This window comes from Furipterus horrens, unplaced genomic scaffold (assembly GCF_987537825.1).
Source record: "Furipterus horrens unplaced genomic scaffold, mFurHor1.1.pri manual_scaffold_10, whole genome shotgun sequence".
NCBI lineage: Eukaryota > Metazoa > Chordata > Mammalia > Chiroptera > Furipteridae > Furipterus > Furipterus horrens.
Genome location: NW_028327180.1, coordinates 36,296,743 through 36,318,789, shown reverse-complemented (window position 1 = coordinate 36,318,789; position 22,047 = coordinate 36,296,743). Strand labels below are relative to the sequence as shown.

Here is a 22,047-nt window from a genome sequence, read left to right as displayed (position 1 = left end):
CGAATCCAGTTACTTTTTATTTGGCTAAGCTTAGAAGAATGGAAATACTGGAGAACTTGGTTCTGCTCAACCGCAGCTCAACTGGTAGAAAAGTATCAAAGACTAAGAAGAATCGAACATTTTCTAAAATACATTAAATATTTTCACACTCTTGTTGTTTTGATCTCTTTAAGCTTCTCTCTCTGTCTTCTCTGTCATTCAAAGTCAAAATAAGAGCTCAGTTCTTAATAACTGGATTCACCAAAAGGTTACTCTATTTACGGTATTAGATGCCAAGTTCGGATTTCCACCAGGGCTTCCATAATGCTCAAATCCAGAAATTTCTTATCCCCCTGAACACCCATGGTATTCTGTGCTATTCTTATGGCCTGCCTTATTAAATTATAATAAGCTCCTTGAGTATTGACTTTATATTTTCTCCCCCCTCCTATACAGTGTGGAATTATACTTGACACAGAAGAGACATAGTGAGTGAAGGAAGGAAGGGAAAAAATGAATATGCTAAAAACTAGGGAGAGATTGTACTGTTCATGTATCCTAATCAAAGTTGATATACTGTGTGTAGAGTGTGTATGTGTGTGTGGAGTGGGTGGGGGGTGTCTGTCTTCATCTAAGGCAAGTGAGAAATAATGCAGTTTAATGGGAAAAATAAAACAGACACTGGGCTGGGAGTCCAGAAATCTGAATGCAGGTCTATCTTCCACGCACTGCTAGCTGAGAGCTTGTGTATATCCCTTCCCCACTTCCAGCTTTGGTTTGACATATAAGGTCCTATCTGGTTCTTGCAGACTGTCTACAGGGTTTATGTCTTGGTGCCTCTTCTTTCCATAGGGCAGTGGCAAGTTTGAATACTCCTTTTATGCCGGCGAACCCCAACGTGCCCCTAATGGAGAAAATCAAAGCCAACCCTGTGTTTGATTACCAGCTGTATTTTCAAGAACCGGTAAGTTTGGGGCCCTGAGAGCAATGATCCCAGCAGGTATTATTCTTCTTTCCCTTTCCTCTTTCCTTCTCCCCATTGATTTGATGTATCTCTGTCCCCCAGCATTAGTCAGAAATGATTGTACAGATGGGCTTAGGTGAGACTGACTCCAGAGCTCAGCTGGTCCTTTCGGGTGATGACACATTCCTGTGTGTGTATATTTGGGGTGGTAAAGGGAATGGGAGTGGGGGTGATGGCATATCAGGTTCTCCTGCTTCCAGAACTGTGGAGTTGGGGGCTGAGTGCTAGTTTGGAGCTGTCCCCTCTTCATTCTCTGATTGAGAGGGTGGTAGAACCCACCTCTTGTTGGTGACAGATCTTGGCCTCTTGCCAGGGACCTGGAATCTCGATTCTTTTAAGAGTAAGGGTTGTGGTTACAGCGCGCAGCAGAGCCTAAAAGCCCTGCACTGGAAGATAGGAGGGAGTTTTAGGTGTCACCCTATGTGCCACAAAACCCAAGATGCCCCCTGGAGTTCAGGTGATGTGTGTGATGGGGTATCATGGCCGTGTGTCACTGGGATTCACTAAGAGCAGCATTGTGAGTCAGCGTCACCTGGCCTGCCTGATCCTGCAGCTGATCTCAGCTGTGGGAACACCTGCTACTCATTCATTTGTGGGCTCTGGACCCCAATGCCCAGCTACATCTGGGTAATTCCAGAAAGGATAAAGGAAATTTTTCTTAACATACTAAAGAGAAAAGAGTGGATCAAATTAATTAATAAAGAGCACAAGAATATTTCCCCATGTTACTCACCTGGCTCTTGCCCTTCTGATGCTGGAAGGTGGTACCATTTCCAGTGAGGGTCACACCACCCCCGTTCTGATTGGGTAAGTGAATTTTCTCTAAGAACAACTTTAACAGATAAGATGGTGCCTCAGAAGAGGAAGTTTTTTATTCGAGCAATAACGTGACTCATTCAGAAAGATGCCAGAAGCCTCCAGCAACATCATGAAAAGATGCTTGATGTATCAGATCCTCCACTGAAGCCAGGGCCCTTCCGAACCACAGCCCAGAGTATGGGAAGTATGAGCTTCCTTCAGCTTGAACTGAATCAAAATGACTTTAATTAGTCTTGACCTTGAAGGATGGGTATGAAGAAATGGTATATTAGTTAGGGCTGCCATAACAAAGTACCATGGACTGGGTGGCTTACACAACAAAATTTGTTGTCTCACAGTTCTGGAGGCCGGAAGTCGGTGATTCTAAAGCCTCTCTCCGTTGTTTGTAGTTGGTCCCCTTCTTAATGTGTCCTCACATGGTATATCCTGGTGCATGTGTGTCCAGATTTCCTCTTGTAAGGATACCTGCCACGGTGGATTAGGGCCACCCTAAAGACCTCATTTTAAAGACCTCTTTGAAGATCCTACCTCCAATACCATTACATTCTGAGCTACTTAGGATCAGGACTTTATAGGACTTTCTGGGAGATGCAATTCAGCCCATAACAGATGGGTAAAGGAAACATGGACAGGGTCCCTTGTGAAAGAAACAGTGAGGGTGAAGTGTGGGGACCATGAGAAACTGACAGATGTGGAATGAGAGCTGGGTGAGTGGGACCGGAAGGACCTAGGTACCCTGTGCAAAGGCCAGAAAGTAAGCCCCATGTTGTAGTTGGTGTCAGCAGTAGTGGAAAGCGTTGTAGGTTCTTCACCCCATCAGAGATGGCCCCACGGGAATTCTTTCAGCTGGACTAGAAATTGCAAGCCCAGTCTCACGTGTGAGACTCTCCCTGTCACCCCCTCCCAGGTGTTTGCCTCACCCAGAGGCAGCTCCAGACACTGGAGAATTATCCGGTGAAGAGAAACACAGTGGTGGTTCTAGGTTCTTGAGCCGCAGCTCCTTGGCCTTTGGGAATTGAGGAGGGAACAGAGTTCCGCACTAAATTAGGAAGCTGGTGTTGGGGTCCCTCTCACCTCTTATCTAACCTGTTCTCAATCTCTGGTTCTGCTTGGCCCCCACCCCAAGAGCCCAACCCTCTCCCACTACCCTCTGTGTGCCCAGAGCTCCCCTCCCAGAGGACCCCACCTCACAGGTCTCTTCTATCACCCCAAATTCCCCCCTCATCTTAGTCACTTCTTACCCCTCTACCTTCTTCCCTAACCCAACCCCCATTCCCTGCATGTAGGTTATAATAGTCCCCCAACACTCTGGCCCCAACCATTAGGTGCCCCCCTGTGTGGCTAATGCAGAGGTAGAGGGAGGGTGTTTGTTTCATGCCCACATTTTTCTCTTCCACCTCCTTTTTCCTTTTTCTCTTTTTCATCCTATTGAATTGAATATTCGTAAGAAGACCCCTATCTGCTGCAAAGGTACCCTGTAATGTGTGTGAGGGACTGAGCATTACAAATATGTTTAAATGTCAAAATGTTTTGACTAGTGTTGCTTGGGAAGAATTAATATTCATTATTTTATCTAGCAAGTGTTTGTACATCTTCTATTATGTGCCAGTTCCAGGAGGGGATCTAGAGATGAGTAACAGCTGCTGAGGGCTTCAGAAATTCCTGGGAGGACAGGCAGGTGACGAGTACCTGGAGGATGAGGTAGCATCAGGACTATAATGAGGTACAGCTTACTTTGGGAGCCCATATGAAAACACGGTTAATTTTTACCAAAGGAGAGAGCACTTGAACGGGACCTGGGATGATGAGTAAGATTTGGAGGGGTGGATATGAGAGAGGACATTCCAGCCTGAGGGATACATGGCTGAAGTTGCATGTCAAACTTGCTTAACCCAGGGATACTATCATGGGAGGTGACAGAGTTTCTAACAAAATTGTCAGTGGTCCTTAAGGTGAGGTTCGGAAGGTCTGGAACACCTAGAAATTGCCCACCGAATTGCCCACGTATGCACAAAATTTTCCAGAGAGAGAGTCCCTAACTTTCATCAGAACCTTAGTAATTCAGTAAAGGCTGGGAGCTGCTGGACAGAGCGGGCTTGATGTTTCAGGTGAGGTGCAGGGAGCAGCAGGCCGAGGTCACCTGGGAGCTTGCTGGAAATCCAGCTCCTAGGCCCTCTGTGATCTACCAATGAGAATCTGCACTTTAACAAGGTCCTCCAAGTGACTGATTTGCTCATTAACTGCCCGAGGAGGGCCTCCCAGCTTTGACTGCTAGTGTTCTGTAGCCCAGTGATCCTCAAATGTCATCGGAATGGAGGGCTAGATTCCTGGACCCCAGCCCCAGAGCCCTGATGGAGCAGGTTTTGTTCAGGCCAAAGGATTTGTATTTCTAACAGGCTCTTAGATGATGCTGACTCTGCTGGTCCTGGAACCACACCTTGAGAACCATGACTGTAGCCTCAAGGGAGGAGCTAATCCAGCCACTTCCCCGGGTAGTGTTCGGCTGATCGCCATCCTTCTCCGGGAATTAGAGACCTCTGGGCAGCTGGTTCGGGCCAAGGCCTGCTGGAGCAGATCACGGGGGCCTCGACTGTCCTGCTCACGTAGGGTCCCTTTATTGCAGTGATTCTCAGACTGTCTGGTCCAGGCTCCCTCTCCACTCTTTAAAATTATTAAGGACTTCAAAGAATTTTAGTTAATGTGGGTTATATCTCTATTGATATTTACCCTACTAGAAATTGAAACTTTCAGATATTAATCCATTTAAAAAAATAACATACCCATGTTAGTGTCAGGCGCAGCCGCTGGAAGGAGAGTCTGGAGACCAGGGGTGAGGTGTAAGCAGTTTATTGAGTACGAGGGGACTGGGTGAGAGGGAATCTACTTCCGGACCACCCCGGGGGCCTGTAAGAGGAGGTGGATCTAGACTCCCAGACTTTCTCAAAGAGCCAGTAGGTGTGTCTCTGGCCTCTGCCGAGGCGCACCCTTTACGCCCGTAAACCTCTCCACAGCCTTGGCGCCATAGGCTCAGGGAAAGTTCCTGAGTTAGGAAGCTGCATCCACCACGTTTGTTATCTTGGCCAGGGGATTAGCAGTTTTTTATCCTGGCTGTATCTAGGTTCTGACATGTAGATCCTGACTGTTAGTGTACGTAACATTTTTATTTTTAAACAAAACTCTATTTCCCTTAAACAATTTAGTGAGCGAGTAGCATTGTTTTACATTTTTCAAAACGCTTTTATGTCTGGCTTGATAGAAGCGGCTGGTTCTGTGAGCTGCTGCTGTGTTCAGTCTGTGCGACAGCACACACGGAACCGTCAGAAAACGGAGAGCGAGAAGGATGCTAGCATTACTACAGAAGTGTCCTGTCATGGAGCCTCAGGGCTCCCCAAGGTTCCTCCAGACAAGACTTGGAGAAATACTGCTCTTTTTTAAAGTTGTAGCAATGTGATTATAGGAGCTAGAAAAAGGGTAGTAGTAGTTTTGCTACATATTGTGTTTTGATGAAACTTATTTTAGAGTATTTATCAATGGGATTTAACTCATGAAAATTATTTTTCTTTATTATTTTTTTAAATTGTAAAATTTACCATTTTAAGTATACAGCTCAGTGGCATGAAGTGCGTTCACCTTGCTGTGCAGCCATGTCCACCGTCCATCTCCAGAACTCTCTTCATCTTGCAGAACTAAAGCTCTGTCGCCATTAAACACTTAACTCCCCATTCACTCCTCCCCCAGACCCTGGCAGCCCCCTTTCTGCTTCCTGTTTTTATGGATTTGACTACACTCAGTGGGCTCATACAGTATTTGTCCTTTTGTATCTGGCTTATTTCACTTAGCACATGTCATTCGCATTGCAGCAGGTGTAAAAATTTCCTTCCTCTTTAAGACTGAATAATATCCTACTGTACGTGTAGACAACGTTTTGTTTCTTCAGTCATCTGTTGATAGGCGATGGGGTTGCAACTACTGCTTTTTTTGAGAGCCATCTGCCAGTTAGTTCTGCTTACAACAGCATTATGGCATTAGTCCTATATTTTCAGCTGTGACAGGCTCACTGGCCTGATACTAGGTACATGACTGGTAAGGATGTTGACCTGGTCTTGTTTGGCGTCAAAGCCCAAGTGACACCCCCCCCCCTTATGTCACAGTAGGAGGGAGCTTAAAGTTTGTTGTGTCTTGCACATCCCAGCAGAAAGGGAAGAAGCAAACCAGGCTAAGCTCAAAGTCCTGACTGAAAAAGTTGACCTCAGGGGAAGGACGAGGACTTACTGCAGGCCTAGTGGGACAAAGGTTTTTGTTTCAAAGGTTGTTACAGTCATGGTGAAAATAGTGCCTCCATTGTTCTGTTACAACAGCTGGGTTGGGGGTGGTTTTATTCTTAAGAACAAAGCCTCTTGTCTGGGGTTGCCTGGAGGGACACAGCCGGGTCCATTCACCTGGGTTCTGCCAGCATGTCTGCTACCTGCTCAGTAATGGGGGACATCCCTTCCTATCTCTGGCTCTTGGTTTTCTCATCTGAAAAAGCATGGTCTCGTTGGATGGTTTTCAAACAGATTATAGCTGCAAACGTATTCAGGCCAATAAGTAAAATATAACATGTACAGCAACTCTGCTTCAGGGATGGGTGTTGATAGCCAGCCCTTACTTTCTGCCCCTTTTTTCCCAAACCCAGCCCCTACTGCTCTTCAGCATAAAGGAGTCATCTGTGAGGATTCAAGTTCATTCCAGACTCATTCGGCCTCAGGAAGGCTCCGGTCTGTGGCGGTGCACCCAGCCCTCCCACCTCTTGCACCTATTTGCAGAGCAGGGTGCGCCTTAGACAAATTCCAGATTTAGAGCCAACCCTCCACCCCCAGCTCTTTGAACCCTCGCCCCACGTGTTTCCTGTCTTGTCCTGGGAATTTGCCAAGTCTGGTGGAAGGGATAACAGATGTTTCATTTGTATTAGTAAGAAAGGGAGGACAAGGAGGCAGCTCTGGGTAGCAAAGACAGAGTCAGCTGAGTAATTTTAGCAGGACCTTGCTTAGCCTAGAGATATCTCATAACCCCGTTGCTCCCCCTCAAATCAGAAAATGTCTAGTATGTCCTGTAAATCCTGCTCTCTTCCACCTCCCAATGCTGGTTTATCTTTATTTCTGAGCAGCATATATGTATTTTTATTTGGATTGTGGGGTGTATGCTATGTACGTGTGTGTGTGTGCACATGTGTGCACACATCTGGAAACATATGACAAGCTATAGGCAGATTTCAAGCACCAAAACCTACTTTTAAGTATTTAACCAGCGGAGAAACTAGGGAATAGAGAGAAAATGTATGGAAAGGAAATTTTAGGTCCTAGTCATGGAAGAGGGTTTTGCCTGGCTGAAAGGTACTTGGACATCCACAGATAATCTTTCTCCCTCCCATTGTTGAATCTTTTTAAATCCCTAGAGCACACTAACTCCCTCAGGCTACAGGGACAGCTGGTGATTTTTTATGTCCTTTATTTTTTAGGTAATTTATGCTTGCTACTTAAAAAAATAAAAGTACTGGGTTGTGTAAAATAAGTTAAGTCCCCCTTCACTCATCTAGGACTAGCTACTATGAATAATTTGGTACCCATTAAAGAAAATATGTTTAAGTGTGTATGTTTGTGTGTACATGAGTGTATACATAGTTTTTAATATACATTGAATCATTCTGATGTTTCCTTTAATAGATCTTAGACAGATTTTCCTGCAGTACATAGAGCTTTACCTCATTTCTTTTAATAGTGGCTTGGTGCTTCATAATGCAGGTGGACCAAGATTATTTACTGAACCAGTCCTCTACTGAGGAACATGATTCTGGTGGAATAATACATTTGAGAAGCATGTGCCACCGTGAACTACCCTACTGACCAGGTTTTGTCATGGTTTTTGTTTCTATGTCATCCATGGGAGAAACTCTTGGCATTTCATTTTTGTTTTCTGAAACGGGTAGTGTTATGTTATAGTGAAAAGAACCAAATAGTGAGGGGCTTCAAGTTGGAGTTCTCGTCTCCATCCCGGCCATTTATAACTCACCTTCAAAGATCACCTCTCAACCTTGGGGTTCTTCCTCCTCCATGTGGCCTTCCCAGCTGTTGTGACCAGCCCAGGAGTCCTCACAGGGAAAGCAGTGCCAGAGTGGCTCACAGCCTTTCTGAGGCCTGACTCATCTCTCTCGTCTCCCTGGCCAAGCTGCAGAGAGTAATAAACAGTTTTCTCCTTTTGCCTGGGTATCAGATGCCTCTACCCACGGGCCCCCCCACCCCCAGGGACAACCACTCCAGCCATGCTTTCTGGCCTGTTTCGAGAGAACTCTGCCCTCGAGTTTCAGAGGAATTCAAGTCATTATCAAGGTAGCCAGAACATGAAGCTGAGTTGCTGGCCCCAGCCCACTGATTAGTGGGGCCCTCCCATGTCCCCTCTGAATCAGCGTCTCATGGTCCTAGCTATAGAGTTACACAAGCTGCCTGGGCCCCTGCTTTGTGGGAGCTGTCATTTGATTTAAGTGGCTGTCTTCACTGTCTTAGCCATGAAACAATAGACCCAATTAAGGGTATCTTCTGCAGCAGACCCAGTCTCCATCTGGGAAAAAACAAAAGGGAAGATTAAAGGGAAGTTGCCCTGGGCGGGTGAAGTGGGAGGCTGTCTCTGTCAGGATGTCTGAGCTGCAGGAGCGTCCTGCTGTGACCTCCCAGCTGTGGAAACCTCCCCAATAAATGAGGTGATCGGGAGCTCTCCCCTTGCCAGTGCTCGGGCGAAAAGTCTAAATGAACTTCTTTATTGTATCCTGCTCTTGGGGGGTTCCTCTGACAGTGAGTTGAATATATGCATGGGGAGTAAAGGCGGGGGGTGGAAGGAGAAGTCTGGGTGCTTTGGATCCTGGGAACCTCTGCACCCCCCACCCTGTGGCTGGCACACAGGTCATCCTGCTGCTCAGTGGGCCCCGTGGAACCCAGGGGTTATGCAGACCTTTAGTTTTTCCTTCCTTACCTACCCCTCAAATCAAGAGAGTCCTTGAAGTGGTAGATCAGTTTTCTAAGGCTGCCGTAACAAATGACCAGAAACTTGGTAGCTTAAAACAACAGAAATTTATTCTTACACAATTCTGGTGGATAAAAGTCTGAGTCACAGTGTTAGCAGGTTTGGTTCCTTCTGGGGGCTCCGAGGGAGAATTCATTCCTCTCTCTTAGCTTCTGTGGGTTGCCGGAAATGCGCGCTGCTCCTTAACTTAGAGGTCCATGTTTCATCTTGAGATCGTAACTTAATTACATCCACCAAGACCGTTTCCATATAAGGCCACATTCACAGGTACTGAGCGTTTGGTCTTGGACTATTTTTCTGGGTCCACTATTCAAATCACTGTGGTGAGGTGTGACGACAGTGGGGTATGCATAAAGAAATGTATGTCATCAAATACTGCATTTTCTTCATTGGTTTTTAAAGTTAATTATAATGATCACATTGGTGGGTGGGGCATGATACCCATGGGGATGTGTTTATCAGACAGCTGGAAGTCTGTCTCAGGAGTAAGGGCAAAGCTGGAGATACTGACCCGGAAGCAATAGAAACCAAACAGGAAAGAATTAGAAGTTTCCTTCTAACCACGAGTGTCTGTGATTTCCAGTTTAAAATAAAGAAGTGGGGAGAAAAAATAGATCTGGTGAGTAAGAAAGGGCAAGAGATTCTGGTGAATTCTGTAAGGTCAATCTCTTACTCTTCAAGTCAGTCACACCATTTCTAAGTAGCCTATTAGGAAATCTTTATTCTTAAACATCCTCAGAGTACTCTGAGACAAAGCTCCAGGGCTCATGGAATTCCTAAGGTTTTTTTTCTAGGCGTTTCTTTCAGAACCTAGAACTTTCTTCAGTCTGCCTTCCCCAGGTGATAGTTTTTGGGAAATAGGAGATCAGATGCCTCCATCTGACATTGTTGTGGAGGCCAGTGCTCAAGCTGGCGGTGAATTACCTTGTTTGCTGCATATGAGCTTGCGGTGGGATGCAGAAAAATAAAAGCCACAGTCCACGTGGCCATTTAGAAGATAAGTCTTTACCTCATATTCCTTCCCTTTTTTTCTCCCTTCTTCTCTCCCTCCTCCCCATCCATCTAGCCTTTGCTGGGTACCTACTCTTACCCTGCTGTGGCAGTGGGACTGAAAACATGAGTAAGGTGCTGTGTGGTGTCCCTAAGAAATTCACAGGCTGGTTAGGGGCCCAGGACCAAAAGCAGACGATTCTGTTGCAGTTCAGTAGCTGCAGTGGTGCAGATGATAATGATGGTGATAAATGGTAACCGTTTATTGAAATCCCTCTTATATGTCAGGGATTGTAAGAACATAAAACTCCTGTTTTATAGATGAGGAAACCGAGGCTCTGGAAGATGAAGTCGCCCAGTTAATAACTCTCAGTACTGGGGCTTGAAGCCATGTTTGTTGGCTTCTGAAGTCTATCGTTGAAGTCCTTTCCTCGGGAGCACCACGCGAGGGGCCCCATCCAGCTGGGCAGACAGGAACTTTTATGTTGGTCTATAGAACTTAAAAAACAATTTTTATAAATTACAGATAGTCAGTGGTATCAGCAGGGCACAGAACCAGAGTACAAACATTATTAGCTCCTCCCCTTTCTGGCCCTGACCCGTGTCCTCATTCTCTCTGCTGACCTGATGTACTTCCATGTGGGTGCACAGACTTATTTACCTTTAGTTCCCTTTGAGCTTTTTATTGATCCTTTGGCAAATGTTTGCTCTTTTAAGGACCATTTGAGAGCCATAGCCCCGTCCAGACCTCTGGACCTGCGGAGATGCCTCCACACACGGAGACACACCCCTGAACCACTGTGGTTCTGGGATGGGAGGGGTGCTCTCAATAAGTAGGACTGATGACCGAGGTGGCATGCAGGGCTGACTGGGGCTTTCATCGATCACTTAAAATGTACTTCCTTCTATGGCTATATCTTGCCTCGGCATTCATCATGTGGCAGAGGGCTGTGATTGATTCTCCATTATAATTGAATCTTACACATCTGAGGGGATTGTAATTAATGCACCAACATCAATTTCCTCGGAAAATCTCAGACTGCTGTTCCAGCACTGCCTAATGACAGATGTGCCCTGTGCTGGCATCTCATTGATCCAGCGTTCTCGTGATTTGCAATGTGCAGAGCAAATGAAGTGCAGTGGAGAGGGACCCCTTGCAGTGTGCAGGGACAGAGGGCGGCTGGTCACTAGAACACTTTATTGACCTGGCTTATAGGACCCTCATTTCTGGGAACATTACTAGGAGGAGGGAAACAGACATACCATCAGCCTCTACTCTCCCCAGGACCAGTCACAGATAATCCCAGGCATAAGACGGATGGACGCTTCCCTGCTCTCTGGGTGCTCTGGGGAGAGCACATTAAAGGTCCTGTGGGATCCAAGAAGAGTTATTTTATTGTGATGGGGGAAGGCAGGACTTCATGGAGAAGGCAGGATCTGGGGCAAATCTTGAAGGCTTCCTGAAGGGCAAACTGAAGGATGTAAGTGTTCCTGGTGGAAGTTACAATATGTTAAATCAGGCAGGTGGGAAAGCAGGGCGTCCATTCAGAAAACATTCTGCAATCTAGTTTATTTGTTACCTGGATATGTTCAGGTGAGCAGTCCGAAAGGAGGAGAAAAAAATAGATTGGCACTTTGTTGTAGACTGAATGTGTGGGTCTGCTGCCCTCCCTGCCACCACCCTCCAAATTCATGTGTTGAAATCCTACCCCCTATGTGATGTTAACAGGAAGTGGGCCCTTTGGGGGATGATTGGGTCTTGAGGGTCGAGCCCTCATAAACGGAATTAAGTGTCCTTCTAACGGAGACCCCAGAGAGCCCCCTTCCCCCTCCAACCACATGAAGACAGCAAGAAGATACCATCTGTGAACCAGGAAGCTGGGTCTCACCAGACACTGACTGCTGGTGCCTTGATCTTGGATGTCCCAGCCTGCAGACTGTGGGAGATAAATATCTGTGTTTCTAAGCTACACAATTTGTGGTTCTGTTATAGCAGCCTGAATGGACTAAGACCGTGCCATACTCTGACTCAGTTTCTTTCCATAACACCGGTCCCCTCAGGGACTGTGTCCAGGAAGGATCTTTGTTCTTTCTGAGCAGCTGCCCCTGGTGGAGTCATGCCTCAAGGGCAGCTGACTTTCTTTATACTGATTCTGTATCAGCTTTCAGGTTCATGGGTTTTCCATTCCTGGAAAATACAGATTGCATTAAAATTTTCTTTTTATGCCCTCAAAATCATGGAGCCAGGAGACCTGAACCAGTAGATTAGGACCCATTGATGGATCTTAAAACCCCTTGCACTGGAAATGCTCCTGGACAGGGATTTGAGAAGGAAAGGGGGTGGGAAAATGAATCCAGACCCTTCATTTCCAGCAAGAATGTCCTCCCAGCCCCCAGGATCAGGGCACTTTACTCCAGTCCAGATCTAGCCATCACCCCCACCTTTGGGACCTCTGTTTTGTACGTCCTCATCCCTTAGCCCAGTTTTACTGCAATTGGCCAAACAGCTATGTGTAGATCAGGCAAGTAAATGTAACAGCACTCTCGTGAGGCAGAAAGACCTGAGGATTTGCCAGCACAGAGGATGTGTGTCCCAGCTCTTTAACAAGGAAACCTTGCTGCCTTTAGGGAGACCATCCACAGGCAGTCTGATGGTCTACAATAACTGAGGCCCAAATCAAAGGGGATAGATTTGAAGCTATTGCAGCAAAATGAGATGCATGAATAGAACAGCTTTTGGCTTTTCCACTTGGCTTCTCAGAGTCCTTGGAACCCTCTTCTCACCCCCTTCAGCCCCCAACCTACTCCTGTACCAGCTCTCCCCCATTCCCTTAGAGGGATTATTATAAGTAATAGTTCTCATTGTAGGGATTTTGAAAAACATAAAAGAAAAGTAACATCTATAAACCCACCTCCCAGGGGAGGACCGCTGTTAGCATCTTGTATTTAATTTGAACCTTTTAAAAAAAAATATGTTTCGGTATAAAATTTCAATGAATATACTAATAATGAAACTTGGGCTGGATGGGACAGAATTTGGGGGCTTCTTGCTTTCAGTCAGGTCGAGGAGGGGTACAGTGGCTAAGATTTCTGTGTAGTCTGTCATTTGGCTTTCTTGGTTGTTTTAGGGAGTGGCTGAGGCTGAACTGGAAGAGAACCTGGATCGGACTTTCAAAAGCATATTAAGAGCAAATGATGAGGTGAGGGGCACAGGGGTGGGAGGTCAGGAGTGGGCTGGGTAGCAGGGAGGGGGAGCTGCAGTGGTGCATAAGGTGTCTGGACGGCCTCCCTGCAAGGATAGGGGAGGGGACTGGAGTAGTGTCTGGGAATAAGCAAGTTGGCCTTCATTCCTTTGACGTCTGTAGTCAGGGTGATTGAATCCTCACTCTGCTGGTCACATTAATAGGGAAAGGTCACAAAAGCTTTGAAACGAAAATCAAAGAATGATTATAATAGTGGCAGTTGAGAAATTATATCATTTTAACATGTACAATTGTTTAGCAAAGTCCAAAATTAATTACTATCTCTAACCCTTTTCTTGAACAACCAAAGTTTCTTATAATGGTTCATCTCCATTACCCCCACTCACCCTCCTGTCTTAGGTGTTAGTAGTCACTGTCATTACCATTGTTTCATACGGCCAGCGCCTGCTTAGACTTTCCCATGTTTGCCACTTTCTTTGCTCATCACTTCTAGCATCTCATTCTTTTATATTGAGTTCAGTTGCTTTCTTCCTGAAGGACATTCTTTTGTAGTTCTATCAAGAGTCTGGCAGTAGTAAACTCATAATTTTTTTGGCTTGAAAATGTCTTTATTTTGCTTTCAATCTTGAAGAATAGTTTGAGTATGGAATTCTAGGTTGACAATTTTTTTTTTCTTTTAGAGGTTCCTGTTATTGCTTAGAAGAAATTGGCCTTAGGTCTACCCTCTTCTTGGTCTTTTAGGAGTGTCTAATCTGCAGTTTAACCCATCTTTGAAGGTTTTTTTAAAACTTTCAATGAGCATTTTTAAAAATTAATGAAAAGTTTTATTTGCTTCTTTTTGAAATCATTTTGATTTCTTGCTCTGTTTTTGTTTTTCAGGTTCTTCTTTTATGTCTTTAATCATTTGAAGTGTAGTCCTTTTTCATCAACCCCCCCCCCCCCCCAACAAGTTCTGTTTGATACTCATGGAGAGTCTTATTTCCCTATTTGCTGTCTGCTGTCTTTTGCAATGGGGTTCTGGGGAGGGGGGTGTGCAAGAGAGGAGAGAAGGAGTTTTGTAATTTTGGTTTGTGAGCTCATCTTCAGCAGCACTGAATCTGCACCAGTCTGCTTAGTTGGGATGGAGGAAGCGACCCTCTTGTGGTTTAGCATTTGCTGCTTCTGTAAGGCATCCTGGTGGCGTTACCAGCCCAGCCACACTTTGTTGTTGTTGTTCTTGACTTTGCATCGGGGTGTTTCCAGGTCATAGAGACACAGTGTAAATTCAATGTAGTGAAGGCAGGCTTATAGCTATGAATTTCTAGGTAAACACTTTTTGGTTTCCTCTTAGTACCAAACTGAATGGACCAACTCCTTTAACAACTCTGTTATGATGGGTAGGTTTTTTCCTAGTCCACCCTTTAACTGAGCACCAGAGATTCACTGGATTTCCTATGGAAGATTGGGGAGGACCTCGTTTTTAACTTCCCACCTGCCACAGACCTGAGGTCTCATTTGTTGTTCCCACTGGTTGATAAACCCAAGCCCTTTCATCACCAAGACCTGCAGGCACTTGGTGGGGGCAGCCTTGGCCCAGTGCTTTGGTTGTTAGCTGCTTCTGCTTTGACCCCTGAGAACTTGTTTGCCTCTCTTAGGAGTTTAGCATATTTGTAACAGTCTGATGGCACTCAGGTCTTCATTGTGACGGGGTCTTCAGATGACCTTTTCCAGTATGTTTTCTGTACTTCACCCATGACGTAATTTCTAACTTTTCTCCCTACAGCGTTTCCCCATCATGACCAACCCCCGTAAAATGGGTAAGAGATATTCTTAGGAGGGAAGGGAGACGGGAGAGCCATGGCAGAAACCAGCTGAGCGTTAAATAAGTGTCTCTCCAGCTGACTTCTCTGAGCAGAAACAGCCACCTGCCAACTCTGAACCATCAGGGTCCCCGCAGGTGAATGACACTCACCTTAGCCCTGGGCTGACTGCAGGGCCTCGGGTTCCTGTCCTTCAGGGACTGTTGGAGTCCAAATCTTGTGAAAATGCCAAGACTCTCAGTGGAGATTTCTGAAGACAGGTGTAATTCATTAAGCTGTGTTGCAAAGTCTTCCCGTACGGGAGCAGGAGAGCTGCAGGGCTGGCAGGGCCGGGAGACATGTCTTCCTGGAACTGAGTTGTACGTTTTTGAAGGATAGGAGGGGCATGGTCAGTCCCAGAATTGTTTTTGGAAGTTGAGGCCTGTGTGTGAGATATCATTGCATTCTAGAACGACAGAGACAGCACAGACTTGGAGCTTGAGAGGAGATGGGCTTATTGTGGATAAGAGAGAATGAGTAAAGGAACACCAGGGGATGTGAGAGGCAATTAGGTGCTTAACCTCAGGGGATGTGAGAGGCAATTAGGTGCTTAACCTCAGGGAATGTGAGAGGCAATTAGGTGCTTAACCTCAGGGAATGTGAGAGGCAATTAGGTGCTTAACCTCAGGGGATGTGAGAGGCAATTAGGTGCTTAACCTCAGGGGATGTGAGAGGCAATTAGGTGCTTAACCTCAATTGAGAAGGGAGGGCAGAGTTAGTTGCTGGGACTCCTGGCCCAGGTGTGGATGTGGAAAAAAGTGTCTTTTTGCAGGAGGAGTCTTAGTGAAAGTCCCCAAGGAGCCCAGCCTCAGTAAGCTCATGCCTGAGGAGGACATCCAGTTCTATGTGCAGCAGTTCAAGAAGTCTGGTTTCAGGTAAACAGAAGGGTGCCCAAAACACAGAAGAGAGATGGTCCCCAAAGAGGGGCTGTTGGGCTCTCAGGGTGCAGGGCAAGGCCCAGTTCCCCTCCACCCTGGCCCCGTGAATGCCTGGCCTGCCTCTGCTTACATGCCTCCAGTGTTTGGAGGCTCACCCTCTTACAGTGCTCTGCCCACTCCAGTTTGGAACAGCTCACCTTGCTCTGCCTTATGCTCAGGGGCCCCTCCAGAGCAGACATCTTTAACCTTTTTCCAGTCCTGACCCCTGTGAGGATCCAGTGACAACTCTGAGTTCTTTCTCCAGGAAAACAGAACCTCAAAAATTGCATGTTTTTAGGGGGGCTGTAGGACTCTCTCTTTCTCTAAGAACAGCTTTAGTGAGCTGTCTCACCATAGAATTCACTCTGAACTTCAATGGTTTTTAGTCTGTTCACGGAGCTGTGCAGCCATCACCACCATGTTCCATCTTAGGATGTTTTCATCACCCCAAAAGGAGCTCCCTTTCCTTTTACTGTCAACCCTCCCTCACTTCCCCTTGACAACCCCACCACCACCACCACTGCCCCATCCAAGGCAATTACCAGTCTGCTTTCTGTCTCCATGGGTTTGCCTGTGCTGTGTATTTCGCATAATGGAATATAACATGTGGTCCTTGGTGATGTTCTCAGGGCTCACCCATGTTGCAGCAGGTGTCCGTACCTCATTCCTTTTTCTCGGATCTGATTTTATGCCAAAGTTCAGGCCCCCTGCTCTGGAACAACAAGGATTGTCCCAACAGCCCCTTCCCTGCATAGCCCTTCAAACAGTTAAATATTGCAAATCTTTGAAGCTCATGGTTTCTTCGGGGACACTGCAGTTTTCACCGCATTTCCATCCTTCTTCTCTTCCCTTATCCTCTGCCTTGACACCTCATCCTTCAGTCAGACCCAAGGATGCAGAGAGAGCCACACTGTGGGCACTTGGCTGCCTCAGTCAGCCCGGCCCCAGAAGCCGCGGCACAGTAGCCTCAGCCATGGACGCCTGTGGCGGCCACCCTTTAGCCCCAGCTTCTGCACTGCCCGCACCTACTGCTCTTCCCTAAGCTGCTTCCGTTCTTTGGTTTTCTTTCTTTTCTTTTTTTTTTTTTTTTTTAAGGAGAGAGTTTAAGGGTCTCAGATTTGGGGACAGATTTGCTCTGAAAGGGAGCATAGAGATAATCTGGTCTCACCCTCTGTGTTTAGGAGGGAAAGGTAAAAGGCCCCGCAGGGCGTGTGGCTTTTTCCAGGTATTCCCGGGACCTAGAGCCACATGGGGAGCCTCGATGGCCCCAGGGCACCAGTCCTAAACTTGCCTGAATACCGGGAGAATGTTCTATGTCCAGCCCTAGGACCAACCTTACCTGTCCTGAAGGAGACCCCTCTGCACGCCCCCCCCCCCCAGTGTCCCTTTTCATTGGGTTTCCCGGGGAAGGGGAGTGGCCTCTGGATGGAGAGGGTGCTAAACCAAGCGCCCATCCTCTCACAGGGCAGCCCTGAGGTACTGTGGGGAATCCTGCAGGGCTGACTTCCCTGCGACAGTCACTCCCCTGATTCCTGTCTGCTCAAGTAGGCCTTGCTCCTTAAAACGTGATTGTGCTGAGCAAAGGATGTGACTCCTGGGCTCTGTTCTCCTTTCCCTGCAGAAACTGCCCTTTCTGGGAAGCCTATCTCTGAGCGAAGCTGGTTCCTGGGGAGGTCTATAGCATAGTCATCGACTAAAAGCTTTCCTATTTTTATTCCCTGATCTTTCCCCCAGGGGCCCCCTGAACTGGTATCGGAACATCGACAGGAACTGGAAGTGGGGCTGTAAAGGCTCAGGAAGGAAGGTGAGTGCTGGTGTGGTGTTGCTCCCCTCCCCTCCTTCCCACTGACCAATTGACATGTCCTAGGGTCAGAGCTGTGGTGGAGAGGCTGGCCTGCTGGCTTCCTCCTTTCTGTCCTTTTCCTCTGGGCTTTTGGAAGCGCCTCCAATTAGGAGTCTCCCCTAGGACCTCTTGCTGAGGCTTCTCTTGGAATGATAGAAGGTGGCGTGAGGGGCAGAACAGGGCTCTGTCCAGGTGACTGCAGCATCAGTCTGGAAGGCCCAGGGCTCCTTGTGGTATCACAGCTCCAGGAAGCAGATGGTCCAGGTGACTGCCAAGTGTGGCCAGGGTCATGGAGCTCTGATTCACAGTAGACGGGCCTTAGCCTCCAGCTTTGTCACATGACCAAGTCAGTCTGAGTCTCAGTTTCCCCGTTTGTCAAGAAGAAGGTGGTTTCCAATCTCTGGATCTGCAGTGGGAGTAATGGGGTCCCCAGGTTACATTCAAAATGTCCAAAACCTATGGGAAATTGCTTTTTCATGATCCTCAGCTTGGTCAGGAGCCCTGGTTATCTTGTTGATCCCCTCTATATGTCAGGCACTGTTCTAGGCCTTGGAGACACCAGGTGAATAAAACAGATGAGGTCCTGACCTCATGAGTTAGGTCTAGAGGCGGTAGAGCATAGAACATAGCGGCTAAGGGTGGGCTGGATAACAACTCAGCCTGGGATCTGATCCCTGTGTGACCTTGACCAAGACACTTAACTACTCTGTTCTCTGTTGCTGCTTCTATAACATGCAAATGACAAGAATGGTGCCTACCGCATGGAGCTGTGTAAGGATAACATGGGTCAGTGCACATAAAATGCTTAGAACAGTACCCAGCACATAGTAGTAGTTCAATTAATGCACATTATCCTTATCATAACTCTAATCTGTGATGGACAAAAATTACAGAGCTGCAGTTGATAGGCAAAATCTGAAAGCATGGAGGGAGATAATGACAAAGTCTTTGGGAAGGTGAACCCTGATGGCACATAAGTTGGGTACCCTCTTCTGCATTTTTCTTTTGGATCTTCCTCCTCCCCCACCTCCTCCCATATTCCCACCACTAGGATTCATTTTGACCTGGAACATTCTAGAGTTTACACAACCCCACAGCAGCCTCAGGATGAGTTTCAGCAACAAAAGCACTTGGGAATGCCCTCTGGTTCTTCATCATTTGGAGGACAGGGTGCACGTGGTTCTGCATGTAGGTGAAAGAAAGAAAGAAAATAAGAGTGAAAATTGCTCAATCAAGGACAAATTGAAGCTGTTTGAAAATTATAATGGGAGAGTGAGAACAAAGAGAATAAGTGGAGGCTTTTGTGATCTCTCTGTGCCCCACGTGTCAGTAGATGAAAGGGAAGTCATTTCTGCTGCCTCTGATGTCACACTGATACGGTGTGACTGACCCCTTTACACCTGAGAGTCTTGGCTGCCTGTTTGGAGCATTCATTTAATTCAAAGAAAAGGAATATTCTCCGTTCCAGGGCATCTTTTTTCCTCTCTGGTGCCATCCGTTCAGTTCCATGGCACAGAGTGGGCCATTTAGCCATGATTAATTATTAACTCCATTTCCAGTCCCTCTTCCCTCTCTAGAGAAGTGGGAGGTGCGCTGAAAATTTCAAGCTTCTAATCATGGTTTGGTCTTTCTGGTGACCTGCTCCATCTAGGAGACACCCAGAGTTGCCTCCTTAGACCAAAAGATGCTCCTAGCGCCCCTGTCACATAGGAATTCCCAGGGGTTTCAGGAGCTCTGTGCCAGGACCCAGAGGCAGAGACCGATACATGTATTTTCTACTGTCTCACATCACCATTCTAGATCTCCAGTGAGAGTGATGCCTCGTTCGTGCAAAGCATGCCAGAAACAAAGCCAGGGCCATGGTGGCACTGCTGGGGGTCCTTTGAGGGGCTAGTAGTGGAGGTAGCCACATAGCATGAAAATGAAGCATGTCTCCTTGCCCCAGGGGAGGAAAGACCTAAGTTGTGGAGGGTACGAGAAGGAGACATTTCTTCCCTCTCTGGCTGCTCCTATTTCCTGTCATGCCTCCCCAGATCCTGATTCCGGCCCTGATGGTGACTGCAGACAAGGACTCGGTGCTTACTCCTGAGATGTCTAAGCACATGGAGGACTGGGTGAGGATGGTGCTGCACTGGGGCCATCAGAGCTTCCTGGGAGAGGGCAGGTGTCCCACAGTGGGGTCTTCAGCTGAACCACTTCCTTGACAAGGGGCTTCATCAGTGGCATCACTGTCATCTCTTGGGAGCAAGAATCATGACTGATGCTTCCTTTTCCTCGTATTGGTGGAGTCTGTCATTCATTCATTTACTCATTCATTTATTCATTTCATGGGCTTTTACTGTGCACTTAAACATGTTGGAACCGTGCTAGATAGTGAGAAAGTTAAGATGAGTAAGATACAGACTCCACCCTCTAGGAGCCTCCTGTCCTGCAGTTCATCCTGTGCTCAGCTGAGGCAGAGAGAGAGAACATGGGAGGGGACAGGGTGTCGAGAAGCGAGAAGCATGCATGCTTAGAGTGTGGCAGGCAGAGCTTGATGAGGCCAGAAGATCTTGCTGAGCCCTCTGTCCCAGGCTGAGCAGTGTGGGCCCACGGGCGTGAGAGCCACCGAAGGGGAGTGATGGGCATCAAACTCAGGACTGGAAGCTCACTCTGTGTGGAGGTTGGTAGTGACTGTGGGCTAGCTAGTTGCTGATAGCAGCTCATCCACTCTTGGCTTTGGCTTTGTTAGCATCACCAGGCACAGCGGGAGGGTATGTTTGGGGAAGCTGCCATGATGACCCTTGTGGGCTCTGGATCCAGCTTAGGAAGCTGCTCCAGCAAGCTCTGAGCCCATGGGCCTCGTCTCTGTCCCAACTCTTGAAGCTTTCTGTAGAAATTCAAGTTCTTCAGCTGATCCTTTCCAGTGCCTTGTAACTGACTGCTAACCTCTCTGAGGTTTATTATGTTTGGAAGTGGCAGCTCCTGTCTCCAAGAGGAAAGGGGCATTTTTTCTCAGCCTTTTCCACATCCTGTCTTGGTTCAAGGCCATGTCAGGAAGAAACCTGTATGTCCCAAGCCGCTGCACTGCTGCTCCCCCTTGGCCCTTGGTGCTTGTGGCTGTGACCCTCTGTGGGAGCTCAGGGTCCAGAGGGGAAGCCAAACAGCCCTGCATGCAGACCACCAGCCAGATAGCCTGAGAGTGGGTGCAGTTGCATCTGCATGGTGAGAGCCAGACAGCAGCTAACCATTTTCCAGGGAGTGAATGGGCTGAGACTGAATGAGTCTGAAGGGAGACAGCTGTGATGAGTACAGGTCAGCCCTGAATTTGAAGCTTAGCTTAGCCACTCTGACCTTGGGCAACTTACTGAACCTCTGAACTTTCCAATTACCCCACAGGATTGTGGGTAAGGTAAATAGGCAATGCATGTAGAGCACCTAGTACATAGTAGCTGCTCAATAAATGGTCGTTCCTTTCCTAAATAAGGCAGAGCTTTTCATGAAGAAGGGCTGCTTATAGGGAGCAGAGAGGAAGGTGCCTCCTCACAGGGGTCTCCGTGACATGTTGCACTAACCCAAAACCAGACTCATTTGCATTCTGTCATTTACTTTTCTGGGTGGTGTTTTCTTCCAGATCCCTCATCTGAAAAGAGGACACATTGAGAATTGTGGACACTTCACACAGATAGAGAAGTAAGGAGTTGGGGCTCCCTGGGTAAGGGACATTGGGACTTCCTGTTCACCCACAGTAAAGCCCTTCCTGGGTTAGCCATTCACTTTGTGTGGGGTGAGTGGGTGCAGACAGGTGTGTATTGCCTTTTGTTTCCTTTCCAGGCCCACCGAGTTGAACCAGATCCTCATTCAGTGGCTGGAAACTGATGCCAGGAACCCGCCAATGGTTGCAAAGCTTTAGGGTTTGACATGTGTCAACCCCAGCAGGTGCTCCAACCCCTCCATCTTCAGGCTGCTGCTATTGGCACCAAGATGGGGCCTCACCTGCATCTCTCAAACCAGCAACCTTGTTCTGAAGGGCAATTTTCCTTAAGTGAAGTGATTCAAATTTGACATAAGTTTTAGATACAGGACAAATCATGGGTGATTATCTCTGAATAAAAACACCTCACTTTATCTCTGAGGATGATTAGTGTTCTGTGGGGGACAAAGTGGGTTGGCCAGGGCGTGATTTCTCTTTGATTAATCGATTCATAGTTTTGCAGCAAAATCAGCACTGAATTTTGAATCATTTCCACAGAGGTTGGAACTCTTGATCAATGAAGCTAAGGCAACTGTGATGCCGCTGTTGGTGTTCTTGGGGGGAAGGCAGAGTGGCTGTTCCAAGAGCCTCTAGCCTTGCCCAGAAGCTGTGTCCCATTGGTTTTGTCCCCTGGCACAGTCACTCGCC

General features: G+C 47.2%; 1 protein-coding gene across 1 annotated transcript in view; it reads left to right on the top strand.

Moving 5' to 3' along the window:
- EPHX2 (epoxide hydrolase 2) overlaps window positions 1–21,773 on the top strand; it is a 45,403-nt gene extending 23,630 nt beyond the window's left edge. The window contains exons 12-19 of the mRNA XM_090289055.1: window positions 832–943; window positions 12,994–13,065; window positions 14,831–14,864; window positions 15,679–15,781; window positions 17,558–17,627; window positions 19,700–19,780; window positions 21,280–21,338; window positions 21,480–21,773. Of these exons, the coding sequence (XP_090145181.1) occupies window positions 832–943; window positions 12,994–13,065; window positions 14,831–14,864; window positions 15,679–15,781; window positions 17,558–17,627; window positions 19,700–19,780; window positions 21,280–21,338; window positions 21,480–21,558 (610 nt within the window). The 3' untranslated portion in view covers window positions 21,559–21,773. The remainder of the gene's footprint in view (window positions 1–831; window positions 944–12,993; window positions 13,066–14,830; window positions 14,865–15,678; window positions 15,782–17,557; window positions 17,628–19,699; window positions 19,781–21,279; window positions 21,339–21,479) is intronic.
- Window positions 21,774–22,047: the final 274 nt, after the last annotated feature.